The 14,534-nt window shown below is 38.9% G+C and overlaps 1 protein-coding gene across 1 annotated transcript in view; it reads left to right on the top strand.

The window, feature by feature from the left end:
* LNPEP (leucyl and cystinyl aminopeptidase) overlaps positions 1-14,534 on the top strand; it is a gene marked incomplete at its 3' end in the record, with an annotated part of 107,778 nt that overhangs the window by 42,962 nt on the left and 50,282 nt on the right. The window contains exon 2 of the mRNA XM_079703931.1: positions 10,962-11,802. Within this exon, the coding sequence (XP_079560057.1) occupies positions 10,962-11,802 (841 nt within the window). The remainder of the gene's footprint in view (positions 1-10,961; positions 11,803-14,534) is intronic.

The raw sequence follows: 14,534 nt of genomic DNA, 5'->3' as shown, positions 1-14,534 counted from the left end.
CTAGCTCACTCAGCCCGGGGTGAGGGAGGGGTACAGAATGTAGTGTGAGCCTGAGGCAGCAGAGGCCAGCATGACGTTGCACCAGCCTGAGGCACACTATGTGTCTCCCGGGGAAGTTGTCCCTGGATCACAGGACCCTGCCAGTGGCGGGCTGCACAGGATCCAAGGAGTGGAGGTGTGGATAGTGACCTGTGCTTACACACAAGCTTCTTGGTGGCTGCAGCAGCAGCCTTAGCGTTTCATGCCCGCCTCTGGTGTCTGCACTGATAGCTGCAGCTCACACCCGTCCCTGGAGCTCGTTTAGTCAGTGCTCTGAGTCCCCTCTCCTCACGCATCCTGAAACAACGGTCTTTTGCCTCTCAGGCAATTCCAGACTTTTTCCTGGACTCCCTCCTGGCTAGCTGTGGTACACTAGCCCCCTTCAGGCTGTGTTCATGCAGCCAACCCCAGTCCTCTCCCTGGGATCTGACCTCCGAAGCCGAAGCCGGAGCCTCAGCTCCCAGCCCCCACCCATCCCGGCGGGTGAGCAGACAAGCCTCTCAGGCTGGTGAGTGCCGGTCGGCACCGATCCTCTGTGCAGGAATCTCTCTGCTTTGCCCTCTGCACCCCTGTTGCTGCGCTGTCCTCCGTGGCTCCGAAGCTTCCCCTTTCCGCAACCCCCCGTCTCCACCAGTATGTGGAAACTTTTCCTCCTTCACAGCTCCCTCTCCGAGGTGCAGGTCCCGTCCCTATTCTTTTGTCTCTGTTGTTGCCTTTTTCTTTTGCCCTACCCAGGTACATGGGCAGTTCCTTGCCTTTTGGGAAGTCTGAGGTCTTCTGCCAGCATTCAGTAGATGTTCTGTAGGAGTTGCTCCACATGTAGATGTATTTCTGATGTATTTGTGGGCAGGAAGGTGATCTCCATGTCTTACTCCTCCACCATCTTGAATGTCTTAAACCTTTTTCTAATACAGGTATTTAAAGCAGTAGATTTCTCTCTATTTTTGATATCTTGCATTTTTATTATTTGTTTCAAATATTTTCTAAATGCCTTGTGGTTTATTTTTGACTCATGGATTATTTAGAAGTGTATTTTCTATTTTCCAAATACCTAGAGATTGTCTAGATTCACTATTACTGGTTTTTAATTGTTTCCATTGTGGTCAGAGAACATAGTCTCTAAAAAGACTGTTTCAGTCTTTTGAAGTTTATTGAGATTTATGGCCCAACATATGGTCCATCTTGGTGAATGATCCATATGTATTCTGTAGTTGTTTGGCGTAATGTTCTTTAAATGTCAGTTAGGCCAAATTGGTTGATAGGATCTTTCATACATTCTATGGCTGTACTTTTTTGTTGTCTACTATCAATTATGAAGAGAAAGATGATAAAATCTCCAGTTATGGTTGTAGATGTTTCTATTTTTCTCCATATATTCTATGGCTGTACTTTTTTGTTGCCTACTTGTACTTTTTTTTTGTCTACTTGTACTTTTTTGTTGTCTGCTATCAATTATGAAGAGAAAGATGATAAAGTCTTCAGTTATGGTTGTGGATGTTTCTATTTCTCTCTTGAGTTTTGCCATTTTCTGTTTATGAATTTTGAAGCTTTATTATTGTATACATACATATTTAAGAATGGTGTCTTATCCTGATGAATTTCTCCTTTTATCATTGTAAAATTTCATTCTACTTTGTTAACCTATTTGTGTCTTTAAATTTTAAATTTGTCTCTATAGACAGCATATAGTTGAATCTTGCTTTTTTTTTGTTAATACAATATGACAGTCTGTGCCCTTTAGTTGGAATGTTTAATCCACTTACAGTTCATGAAATTATTTACGTGGTTGGGTTTAAGTCTACCGTTTTACCATTGTTTTCATTTGTCCCTTTTGTTTTTGTCTCTTTCTCTTCTAATACCTTCTTTTTGGGTTAATTGAGTATTTTTTAAATATTTCCTTTTATTTACACTGTTGGTTTCATACCTATGCATGTATTAAATTACTTTTTCATTGATTATTCTAGGGCTAATAATATATAACCTTAACTTTTTAAAGTCTGTTTATAGTCAGAATTGTACCACTTCACATTTTACACCTGACCTTTCTCACTTCCTGCTTCACAGCTCCTACTCCTCAGTTGACACGTCCATTTCTCCTTCTCGATTCACAAATATAATTTAATACAATTCTTATTCACCCTCTCCATTTTTCATGCTCTTGTTACCATACCTTTTATTTCTATGTATGTTCAAAACTGCTCACATGTTATTCTTGTTTTATGCAGATAGTTTTAAAACATAGTCTTTAAAAGAAATTTAAGAAGAATAAAAATATAAACTTTTATTTTTTAATAACTTATTCATCATTTTTTGGTATCTTTCTGTCCTTCCTGAAGATCTGAGTTTCCATATGGTATCATTTCCCTCCAGCTTGAAGAAACTTTTTTATAATTTCTTGTAGTGCACATCTGCTTGAGAAGAACTTTGTCAGCTTTCATTTTATTTGAAAGTACGTTTATCTTGTTTTTGAAGGATTTTTCACTAGATACAGTATTCTGAATGGACAATTTGTTTTCTTCTAGCCCCTTAAAAATCTATCATCTTCTGGTCTCCATTGTTGTGATGAGAAGTTAACATTCTTTGAATTATTTTTCTCCTGTATGTAACGTATTGTTTTTGGGCTCCTTTAAAGATTTTCTCTTTATCTTTAATTTTCAGTAGTTTAACCATGATGAAGCTAGATATGATTTTCTTTGTATTTATTGTCTTGGAGTTTGATCAGCTTTTAAGTTTGGAATCTGGTAAATAGTGTTTTCATCAAACAATAAAATTTTAACTATTATTTCTTCAGATATTTTTTCTACTTTATTCTCATGGTCTTCTTCTGGGGCTCCTATTACATATGTGTTAGACCATCTGATATTGTCCCACAAATCTCTGATGCTGTTTTCATTTTTCTTCGACTCTTTTTTTTTCTCTTTATTCCTCAAATTGGTAATTGAGAGTGATCTGTCAAGTTCATAGACTCTTTCTTCTGCTATGTCCAATCCAGTATTAAGTCTCTTCAATGACTTGTTCATCTTAGTTATTGAACCTTTCAGTCCTAGAAGTTCCACTTTTTTCTCCCATTTGGTTCTTTTTTCTAGTTTTGATTTTTCTGCTGAGATTCCCATCTGTTCATATATTCTCCTCTGTTGTTGTTTACAAACACATTTTCCTTTACTTTTTGAGATATGTTTATAATAGCTGCTTTAAAGTCTTTACCTACTTTAGATACTGTATTTTTAAAAAATTGCTCTGTAGAGTGTTGATTTTTGTTTTAGTAGGCAGTTTAGTTCCTGGCTGATATCTTGTGTAGGCTTGGCTTTATATTTTGCTATGGCAGATCTGTGGAAAACTCAAGGTTTTTTCTCAGGCTCCTTTAACCTAGCAAGACTCATCATCCATATTCTGTTTCTACTGTGGATTTTTATTAGGGCTTGGTTTTAGACTTTGTTAGTGTGGATCGAGAGTAGGCCTTACTCTGGGTGTGTCTTTACTCCTAAAGCGAAGCCTTTCTAGTGTCTCATGCTCGGAGTGTTAATGAGTTCTCTTTGTTCGGACTGGGTTAGACTGCCAGTGTTTCCCTTAAGCTGCTTGACCTCTCGTATTTCTATTCCATATTAACCTTAATACAGCCACTCTTTTGTAAGCCTTACGTAATTATGTGTCCTGCATTGGTTAAGGACTCTCAGGAGACCCTTATACAAACTTCTGTGGTCCCCCCTCTGTACAGCTCCCTCCTCTGCAGTGCCCTGTCTCTGCCTCCCAGCCCTGCTCTGCTTGGACTCCAGCTCACTGTACTACAGTTAGGAATATGTCCCAAGGCAGAGAACCAAGCAAATGTGGGCTCACGCTTTCCTTCTCTCAGAGGTCACATTCTTGCTCTGTCTGTTGGTGGGTACCTGAAAATAGTTGCATCATTTTGTCCAGTTTAATAGTTGTTTATGAGAGGAGGGAAAGTCTGGTACCAATTACTCTGTCATACTGGAAGTGGAAGTCTCCCACAGCATTTTTATATGTATTGAAGTGAACTTTAGGGTAGCTTGAAAGGGAAAAATAAATCTTAGTCTTTCTTAGAACCAAACAGGTAAAGTGAGCTTATGGTGCTCATGAACTGAATCATTTCTCTCTGATCGTCCCACCCCCCACCCCCAATTGTCCATTCACTTCTCTTCTCTCTTCACAAAGGAGACAAGGGGGGTGAGGGGAATGGAAGAGAGAGGGACCTTACTTGGATCCTGCATCCTGGGCTATGACCTTGGGCCTGTCAACTGGAAAATTAAATGAGGTTTGTGAAAACGCACTGTTATTAGTGGCAAAAGTAAGAATGTATGCAGGACTTTCTGTGTTTGTATTTTATGACACTGCTTATACTTTGAGGTGTAAGCAAACAGGATGTGTCAGAGAAAGGAACTACAGTACTTAAAACTTCTTCCAAAGTTATTCGGTGTTAATGACTGCCCTTCAGATCCTGGTGAAAAAATGATATATCTAAACTTGTAACTTATTAAAGTGGGCCTTGTGGTTAATAGGAAGAGGTTTTCTTTGATTGTGGTCTGGGGGTTGGGTAATGTTTTGCCAGATAGGACTTGTATAGAAAAATCACTTTTTTGTTATAAATTCTAGTCTTTCTCTTTTCTTTTTCAGCTTAAACTTCTTTAAAATAAAGCCTCTTTTTGATGGAAAAGGATTGCTCATTAGAAAAATAGTTACTTTATTGGATAATTAGCCATCCCTTTAGAAATTTAATGAAGTTTCCATTTGGAAATGGTCTAGAAGATATAAATGCTGTCTCACATATAGAGCTTTTAGTTCTATTCAAATATGTCTTAAGGGCCTCAGAAGAAGAGTAGTCCTTTATTGTTAGGGCCTAGTTTGAATATAGCAAGTTGCTATAGTATACCTAATTGAATATACCAATTCTTGTATCTGCCCAAGAAGGCTTATTTAGATTAGGCTTATTCTTTAAAGTTGTTTTGGTTTGTTGATTTGAAAATACATCCCATTTCATTTCATTTTCTCAGAAAATGTGATAGCAGTTTAAAGGGACTACTGTCTGTGGGAAGTTTGCTCCTTTTATTCGAATCGTTCACTATGTTGTTTGCCGTAGCTTTACTTTTTGTCCCCTTTTCTAAACTGAACCCCTCATTTAAGCACTTACTCTCTTGCCAACGCCCTCTGTGCATTTTCCCTTTAGCTTCTCATCACGTCCTCCCTACATGTTTAACCCTGGATTAACCATCTGCTTTCTCTCTCTTTTTAAATTTTCATTAAAAAAATTTTTTAATTATGGTAAAATACTACATATAATACGCTTTCTCTTCTTTTATACCTGGGCTGGTAAGCACTCTAAAGACATTTATAGAGACTGGAGGTATAACAAATTCCGGTGGGCTTACTGAACTTCCAGGCATGCTTTGTCCCTGGGTCACCCCTGCTTGGTCCTCTCCCATAGCATCTGTTTTTTATTTTTCTCCTCAAGCCTCCTATGCCTTCTCCACAACTGCCTTGGCTCTGGGCAGATGGCCTTGCCACCTCTGTCACAGAGAACATGGAGGCTCTCTGCTGTTTGCACCCTCAGCTTTGCGTGCTCCTGTGTATCCACACTTCTTCCCTAAACTCCACCCCCTGTCCTCCAGGCCTGGAGGAGGAGAGTGCCCAGCTCCCATCGAAGCTAGTCTCTCTACTGGAGTTCTTGATGTCTTCCTAGCCCTCTGGAATATTCCTCCAGCATTTCCCCTTGTCTGCTCCACCTTCACATTTTGTTGTTCTTTGCTTTTCCTTCCTCACAAAAATACACCTTAAGTTATTTCCATCTTAGACACAAACAAAAACAAAAGGATTTAACACTTCTCTATGCCGTATTTTCTTTTAGTTTGACCCTGTGTTTTCTCTTGGTACACAGCTGTGTACCGTGGAAGAATTGTCTGTAGCACTTGCCTTGCCTTGTTAACTTCGCATTCTTTCTTTGGGCCACCGAAGTCAGGCTTCTGCTCTCACTGCTCCACTGAAAGTGCCTCATAAAAGTCACTGATTCTCTGGTTGCCAAATCGAGTGGCCTCTCTCAGCTTCATTGTACTTGACCTTTCTTTTTTTTTTTTGGCCACACCCCATGGCATGCAAGACCTTAGTTCCCCAACCAGGGATCGAACCCGTGCCCCCTGCACTGGGAGCGTGGAGTCTTAACCCCACTGGACCACCAGGGAAGTCCCCTGTACTTGACCTTTCTAAGACATTTAACACCAACCACTTCCTTCTTCATGAAATTCTTCCTTTGCTTTCTACTGTCCTGATTTTCCTGCCTCTGGTACATTCTTCTTCTCCTTTGCTGCCCCTCTTAAATGGTGATGTTTCCTGACTCTTACTTCCCTTTCAGTAGTCTCATCTATCTGCATGATTTTAATTATCATGTATATGCAGCTGATTCTGAAATCAGAATTTTCCACCCAGATGCCTCTTTTGAGTCCAGGCCCACATAACATAATCCTTATAACAGTCCTACAAAATAGTATTGTTTTCCATATGTATAGGTGAGGAAACTGAAGCTAAGGGATGTTTGTTAACCAGTTTGAGATCAAGCAGTCAGTGGAAGAGCCAGGATTTGAACCTCTGTCTAAAGTTAGGCTTTTAACTCTAAAGTATGCTATTAATCACACATCTCCATCTGGCTCTCTGACAGATAAATATGTCATGTCCCATACCAAATGCCATCCCACAACTCCATTCTCAGTGCCCCACCACCACACACACACACAAAACTAAGAGGGAGAATATGAAACCTGTATTCTCATCTCAGTGAGTGGCATTCCTTCTTCCAGTTATCCAAGCCAGAATGTCATAGGGAATTGAATAGACTTCCCTCTGTCTCCATCCTACAGGCCTGTCCAGCCCAACAGAGCATCAGTTCCTGTGTATTCTCACTCTTTAACATAACTTGTACTCATTCCCTCCTTTTCACTTCCACTGCTACTGTAATAGTTGTTAACTTTATATCCACCTGGATTGCCGTAATAGTGACAATCCAGCCCATTGCTTCTCATGTTATCTGAGCTGAAGAATCAAGGTTCCTTGTTTTTTTGTTGCAGAAATTTTGTAGCATATAAAAAAATGAATCATTGGAAAACTGAAATAAAAAAAGACATGTAAAATATAAGCTCCATTTTTAAAATTACTAAATTCGATAGATATAACATTACTGTCAGTTAGCTATAAAAGTTTTTAAATACCAATTTTCTGTGTGTATCCTGTAGCAGACGGGTAACAAACAGTTTGTGGATTGGCACTGGTCCACAGACAACATCAAGGAGCACCCGTTCACGGTATCTGATGAAAAGAAATATCTTCAGTTTTCTTAGATTATAACCACATGGGCCTATGTTATTTAAAACCGAAATATTTCAACTAGGACGTTCTTTGTTTGGGGCTTATAGATAGCTTGTATATGTGGATTTAAGAGGTTTTAGAAAATTTCCTGTTTCTTTAGAATCCCTTCTTTCAATACAAATAAATCCCTTTAGAACAAGGGGTAGTCATGTGTTCCATTAAAATTTTAATGCTGAGATCAAAGTGTACTCACTTAAGAATCCAAAGCAAGATTTCTTAAATAGACTTGAAGTACAGTCTTCATGGGCTACCTGTAATAAAAGTGTTTTCCCTTGGTTTGATGTATTTAACTTGATATGATTGTACACACATACAAAAGTTTGCTTCTAATATGCAGTAAAAATACAGCAGATGGGTTGATGTGTTCCATTTACGAAAGATTAAAATTCTGCATAGGTATTAACCTGATTGGGTGATAAATAATTAAGTTATCTGGATATTGCCAGGCATCTGACTAAGACCTGGTCAAAAGATTTGGAAGTTAATGAAGTGCAGACAGGAGATGCTAAAATGGTCAGACTGCAGAATACCCCTTGGCTTTAAACAGGGCATGGCTGAGAAATCAAAGACAGAAAAGCAAAGTTCTAAAGGGGTGTAATTCAGGTATGGGAATGCTGTAAATATTAAGCTGAGATTATGCCTACAGTTAGTTTAGAAATTTATTACATAAAACTGCTCAGACCCCATAGTTGTCTACTTCAGGCATCAGGTCTGATAAAGAACAGAACACATGGGCAAATACCTAAGAGAACATAATCTTCCCATATGAGGTAAAAAAGTCAGAAAGGCCTTTTAGACATTGTAAAGTGAAAAAGCAAATTAAGTAACCTAATCTGCATTACTGTACCAGGTACTTAAAACTACCACAGAAAATTTCTAACCACTGAGAGTTCATTAATAATTAAAAAAATTTTTTTGAGTTCAATTACAGCAGTATTTGCTCTGTTAATGAAATGAATGAGTCTCAAACACAATTAACTATCAAAACAAAACAAAATTATGTCACAAGAAGTTGGGGCACTGTAGGAAGTTTAGGAGATTAAATTCCCAAAGCAGAATGTTATAACTGTCACCCTTCTTACATTTCTAGACAAGTCACAGGAGATGGGTAGACGGCAGATTGCTGAACCCACACACCTGGAAAGTGATTAAAAGTTTTTTTCAGAGAAAACTTTTAAAGCAGCATAGCTTTTAAAAATTTGGGGCTGGATAGGAGGTAGGAAAAGGCAACCTCATTGGAGTCTCTATGCTCCCCAAAGCTAAAAGGAGTGAGAAGAAGTGAAAAGAAAATGTATTTTTGAAAGGTAATAAAGAAAAAGGAAGAAACAAAAAGAAAATAACTTTTTAAATTTACACTGTAGCAAGTTAAGATGAGTTATGGGATAACAAGTGTTCACCAGGTGGACTGGGGTGGGAGAAATGATGACATTGCAGGCAAAGGGAACAGACAGGAAAACAGAAGTGGAGCATGGCATAGAAGAGCAGCCTGTCTTGTCTCAGATGAGCGAGCAGTTGGGATGGCCAGAGCACACGCAAGGATGCAAAGTCCAATGCTGCCCGGGATCTGACCATGGAGAAGGCTTAGACCAGTGCTTCTCAAACTTATGTGCACATAAATCTCCTGAGGATTTGTTAAAATTCAGATTAAGGGAAGGGACTTGAGAGTCTGCTCTTATAAATAGTTGCTGTGTGATGTAGATGCTCTGGCTTGCAGACCACACTTGGAGTAGTAAGACACTAAACTTTATCCTGATGTTTATTGGTACTTGGTTTCATGTATTATGAGTTGCCACTCTTTAGTTAGTACTTATTGAGTAGCACTGAACACATGGCATTTATGTCAAGCTAGATATTAAGGAATTTTATGTAAGTTTTGCCTTGCTGATGGTGAAATAATACTCGAAGCAAATTCATTGCCAAATACAAAAGAAATAAATAGGTGCAAGCTCTCATCCCTTGAGCTAGTTGAGTAGGGAGATGCAATATAATAATGGAAAGAATCTAAAATTTGGGATCAGAGTTTTAGACCTGAGCTCTAGTATCAGTTTTGTGACTAAATAACTGTCACTTTGTGAAGGTAAATTAACTCCTATTTCTGTTTTTGGCTTGTTTGTTTTCTTATGTCTGAAATAGTATAATACTTGCCATTTTATAGAATTATTGTGAGGATTAGAAATGATATGTATAAAGTACCTTGTAGGGAAAGGTTAATGGGGGGTTCATTTATCAAACTTTCAATCTAGCCCTAGGAATTATTTATCTGTATGCTATTATTTACTCCTCTACTTTTTGAGTCTTTTTTTTTTTTTTCTTAGTGATTCTTGGCAAGTTGGAGAGTGCAGCTTTTTTGTGTGGTTTTAAAAGTTCCCACCACTACCCCACCCCAGGATCCACTTACACTTATGGTGTATTATGTGGTTGTTACAGAGGGGAATCTCTTGTACTTCTAAATGCTCTGGAAGCATGAAAAGACAGGTTGGATTGTAGTTTTATCTGATTTTTATAGTTCTTTCGTCTTTTTAAAAATTCTTTCTTTTCTTTTTTTTTTATAAATTTATTTATTTATTTTTGGCTACATTGGGTCTTTTGTTGCTGTGTGTAGGCTTTCTCTTGTTGCGGCGAGCGGGGGCTACTGTTTGTTGCGGTGCCCGGGCTTCTCATTGCGGTGGTTTCTTCTGTTGCGGAGCACAGGCTCTAGGTGCGCGGGCTGCAGTAGTTGTGGCACACGGGCTCAGAAGTTGTGGCCCGCGGGCTCTAGAGCACAGGCTCAGTAGTTGTAGCGCACGGGCTTGGTCGCTCCATGGCATGTGGGATCTTCCCAGACCAGGGCTCGAACCCATGTGTCCTGCATTGGCAGGTGGATTCTTAACCACTGCACCACCAGGGAAGTCCTAAAAATTATTTCTTGATTATGGAAATTACCTATATAATTTGACCCTTGCAGTTTGCTGTGGAACAGAAACATCCCTCTTCCAAGGGGAAATAAGTAATCCAGCCTGTTGCTTACCCATCATTCAAGCTATGAATGGGCATTCCAGCTGTGGTCCTCCCTAGGGAGAATGGGACTCAGAGAGGAGACCCACAAAGGCCGTAGAAGCAGGTTTGAGCCTTTTAAGCAGGAATTCTGGGGATTCTGGTACTAGACTGCAGAAGAGGGACATGGACTATGGATGGGCATTCTTTGATCTTACTGACTCCTCACCCGGCTGGGGACATGCACAGCTAGAGGCAGGCAAAAGCAGGGCCCTCTAAAGCTCAGGACAAGGGCCCAGGTTGTTGGGCAGGAGTGTATTAAGGAAATCAGTATTTAATCTCAGCTGCCTTTTTTGATACTAGCCTGTTTGTTTAGCTTTCTTATTTTAAGACTGTGATATGCTCTTATCTATGCTTGAGTTTTTAATGGATGATACAAGAGTATTATAAACATTTAATTCAGCACCTCTGAGATGGAAATAAGTCTTAGTGATTTAAAAAAAATCCTTAGATTAAACGTGGTATTATGAGCTTTTTTTTTTTTTCTAACTCTGTGCTTGGTCCTTATGTTTTGGTTTTTTTAGATCGGCTTCAGCTCCCCAGGAATATGATTGAAAACAGCATGTTTGAGGAAGAACCAGATGTGGTGGATTTAGCCAAAGAACCTTGTTTACATCCTCTAGAGCCTGATGAGGTGGAATATGAGCCCCGGGGTTCACGACTGCTGGTGCGGGGTCTTGGTGAGCATGAGATGGATGAGGACGAAGAGGATTATGAGTCGTCCGCAAAGCTGCTGGGCATGTCCTTCATGAACAGGAGCTCGGGCCTTCGAAATAGTGCAGCCGGCTACAGGCAGAGCTCAGATGGGACTTGTTCAGTACCGTCTGCGAGGACCATGGTGGTCTGTGCTTTTGTCATTGTGGTTGCTGTTTCTGTAATCATGGTGATTTATCTACTGCCCAGATGTACCTTTACCAAAGAAGGCTGCCATAAAAAAAACCAATCAATGGGATTAATTCAGCCAATTGCAACTAATGGGAAGTTGTTTCCATGGGCACAAATCAGGCTTCCCACTGCCATTATGCCAGTACGCTATGAACTTAACCTACACCCAAACCTAACCTCGATGACATTCAGGGGCTCTGTGACGATTTCACTTCAGGCTCTTCAGGCCACATGGAACATAGTTCTTCACAGCACAGGCCATAATATTTCAAGAGTGACCTTTATGTCAGCAGTTTCAAGCCAAGAAAAACAAGTTGATGTCCTGGAATATCCATTTCATGAACAAATCGCCATTGTTGCCCCCGAGGCCCTTCTTGAAGGACACAATTATACCTTGAAGATAGAGTATTCGGCAAATATATCTAGTTCTTACTGTGGGTTTTATGGCATCTCCTACACAGATGAAAGTAATGAGAAAAAGTATGTAGCCCTCTTAAATGATTCTGCTTCTTTGCTCTCTGATGACTTCTGCAATATGGATCCCTTTGCCCACACTAGAGACATTAACTGCAATTTTTTTTTTTAATTTAAGAGGTTAGGTGAAAGATAGTAGAATGGTGATTTGGAAGAGTATACTCTTTCTCTCTTAGTCAAAGCCTTGAGTATGTATCATATATATGATATGTCACGGTGGGGCTGGGGGCATGCTGATGGAAGGAAATGGACAAGGATTATATCAGTTACATTCTCTATCACAAACACTTAAGTTATCTTGAGCTTTTCATATCTTATAAGATGAATCTAGTTTTCTATCACCTTCAAGGTCTCCATGTGAACCAAATATAGAAGAATACAGGTTATTCTTTCAGTCTTAGTTTCCTATTGTGTGGAACTTTTAGGAGGTGCTTACTGAGATGGAGAAAGAAAGCATGAAGAAGTGTTGTATACTTATATATGTAATTTTTAGTATCTTTGCTGTTTTTTGTTTTTTTAATGCCATTCTGTTTTGGATTTCTGATGGAAAAGTAAAAAAAAAAGAAATCTTGGAGAGATTCATTTTTAAAAAGCGACCTAAAATTATTCAGCTCTCCATTTAAACCATATATTTTGTTCTTTAATCTTAGTATTCATAGATGTACTTTGAATTTCTGGAAAGATGCAGTGCACAGTTGCATACAGACTATTCTTAAGTAGCAGTAATGTCACATCTCTTACGTGTACAAAGTCCTTGTCAGATCTGCTTAGTGCATTGGAGCATTCTCTCATGTTCCTTTGCAAACCAGTATGTGAATTACCATTGATGGCCATTTGGCTAATGTATGTTGGTATATTGAGAAAAATAGAAATGAATATTTTAAATCTGTCTTAAGTTTTTTGATCCTTCTTAACTAGAGAAAGAGACAAAGCAAGATCTATAGTCCTATTCAGATAAGTAATTTTTCTCTTTCCCCTTAGTGTAATACTTTTAAAATAAATGGCATGCTGGCTCTTGCCATGAGATCTGACATGAAAAGCAAATTTATAATTGCAGGGATAGCTTGGGGCTTCTCGGCTTTACTTCTCCTATAATCTCCATCATCTCTAGGAATTATAGGATATACATAAAAACAGTGTTCTTAGTATGCAATCAGACCTTTACGACAAATACCCTAGTCATCTCTTCCAATCAGATTATTGCCCTCGGATCCTCTTGGGCCTGCCTGAATGTAGTGGGAAGAGTCAATGTTGTGTGGCAGAGCGAGGTGGTTTTGGACAGGGTCACTTGTTGACCCTTTTGCTGTGGGCTGGATTGAGTCATGGAAAATGCTAGAAAAATGGAAGACATTCTTTTTTTTTTTTTTCACACACACACACACTATATTTTATTTTTACAGGAGATAAATAAACTGACACCAAACATTGTAAATGGACGACCACAACAAAAGCAACAATGATTGCAATTATCAAACACGAAACACACTCATACTATGGGAAGACATTCTTAAAATTACGAAATAGAGTATTTTTTTTTAAATAGTACTTTAAAATTTGTGAAACTCTGCTATTACAAAAAATATATAAATCCATTAACCTACCTGGTTCCATAAAATGGATGCCCCACATGATTGTATATCTTGATGCAAGATAGAAGTTTAGAAGATTATTTATACCTTTCAAGAGGTCTGAAAACTAATTCAAAACAAGTAGATAAAGTAATTAAGTATTTATACCTCTCAAGAGGCCTGAAAACTGTAATTCAAAACAAGTAGTTAAAGTAATTAAGGGATATATTTCCTATTGATTGGAAAATCAAAGTAAATGTAAATGTCAAACGTACTGACACTGCTTGTGGTAAAGGAACTTTACCTGTGTCATCTAAGAAGTGGAGATGGTCAGTAACCTTGCAGTTAAATCTAGAAGGTATTGACCATAGATTTAAGGTTCTAGATAACAAACTGATACTAAAAAACTAGCAAAGGAATTTAGGCTGGAGATGTGTTTTATTTCTTTGTCCTTCAATCTCTCAGTGTCTTTTTCTCGAACTCTTGATTCATCTTCTTCACTGGACCCCTGACCTCTAATCTTACTACAGCTTTCCCCCTCCTCTTTCCCCCGTCTTCCACACTGCTGCCAGACTATTTCTAGAAGTGCAGATCTGACCATGTTGGTCTTTGGTTTATGATCCTTCAGCAGTTCCTCATTTTTAACAAGATTTAGTTCAATTTCTTTCAAGATCTGGGCCGTTTTTTCTCTCACAGCCCTCACCTGCCTTAATGAACTTCATGTGCACTTTCCAGTGATAATGGCAGCCCATATTTACTTGAGAACTGAAGTGCTAGAAACTGTTGCAAGCATTTTATATGTTTAGTCTTTTATCTTGTCAAACTCACTAAGAGGTGGAAATTATATTTTATTCACTTTACAGATGAGGAAGCAGGGGCACATGAAGTAATTCATTCAGCATCTTATGGCTAGTAAGTAGCAGAGGGGAACTCAAACCCAAAGTCATTTTAACTACAAAGACCACATTCTTAACCACTGTGGTGCACTGCCTCCTTAGTTTTCACCTCTTTACCCATTGTTTTCACCAGTGCTTAGAATTCTCTTACTGACCCTCAGCTAATTCATAACTGTCTTCAGTGCTCCTGGAGGTGGTGCTCAAACTGCAACTAGTATTTCTGAAGGCAAATGCAGTCACTAATGAAAGAACAAGCTTTGAGGTATTCAGCTTA

The sequence above is a fragment of the Hyperoodon ampullatus genome (genome assembly GCF_949752795.1).
Source record: "Hyperoodon ampullatus genome assembly, chromosome: 4".
NCBI classification, from domain to species: domain Eukaryota; kingdom Metazoa; phylum Chordata; class Mammalia; order Artiodactyla; family Ziphiidae; genus Hyperoodon; species Hyperoodon ampullatus.
This window is presented reverse-complemented; position numbering and strand designations above follow the sequence as displayed.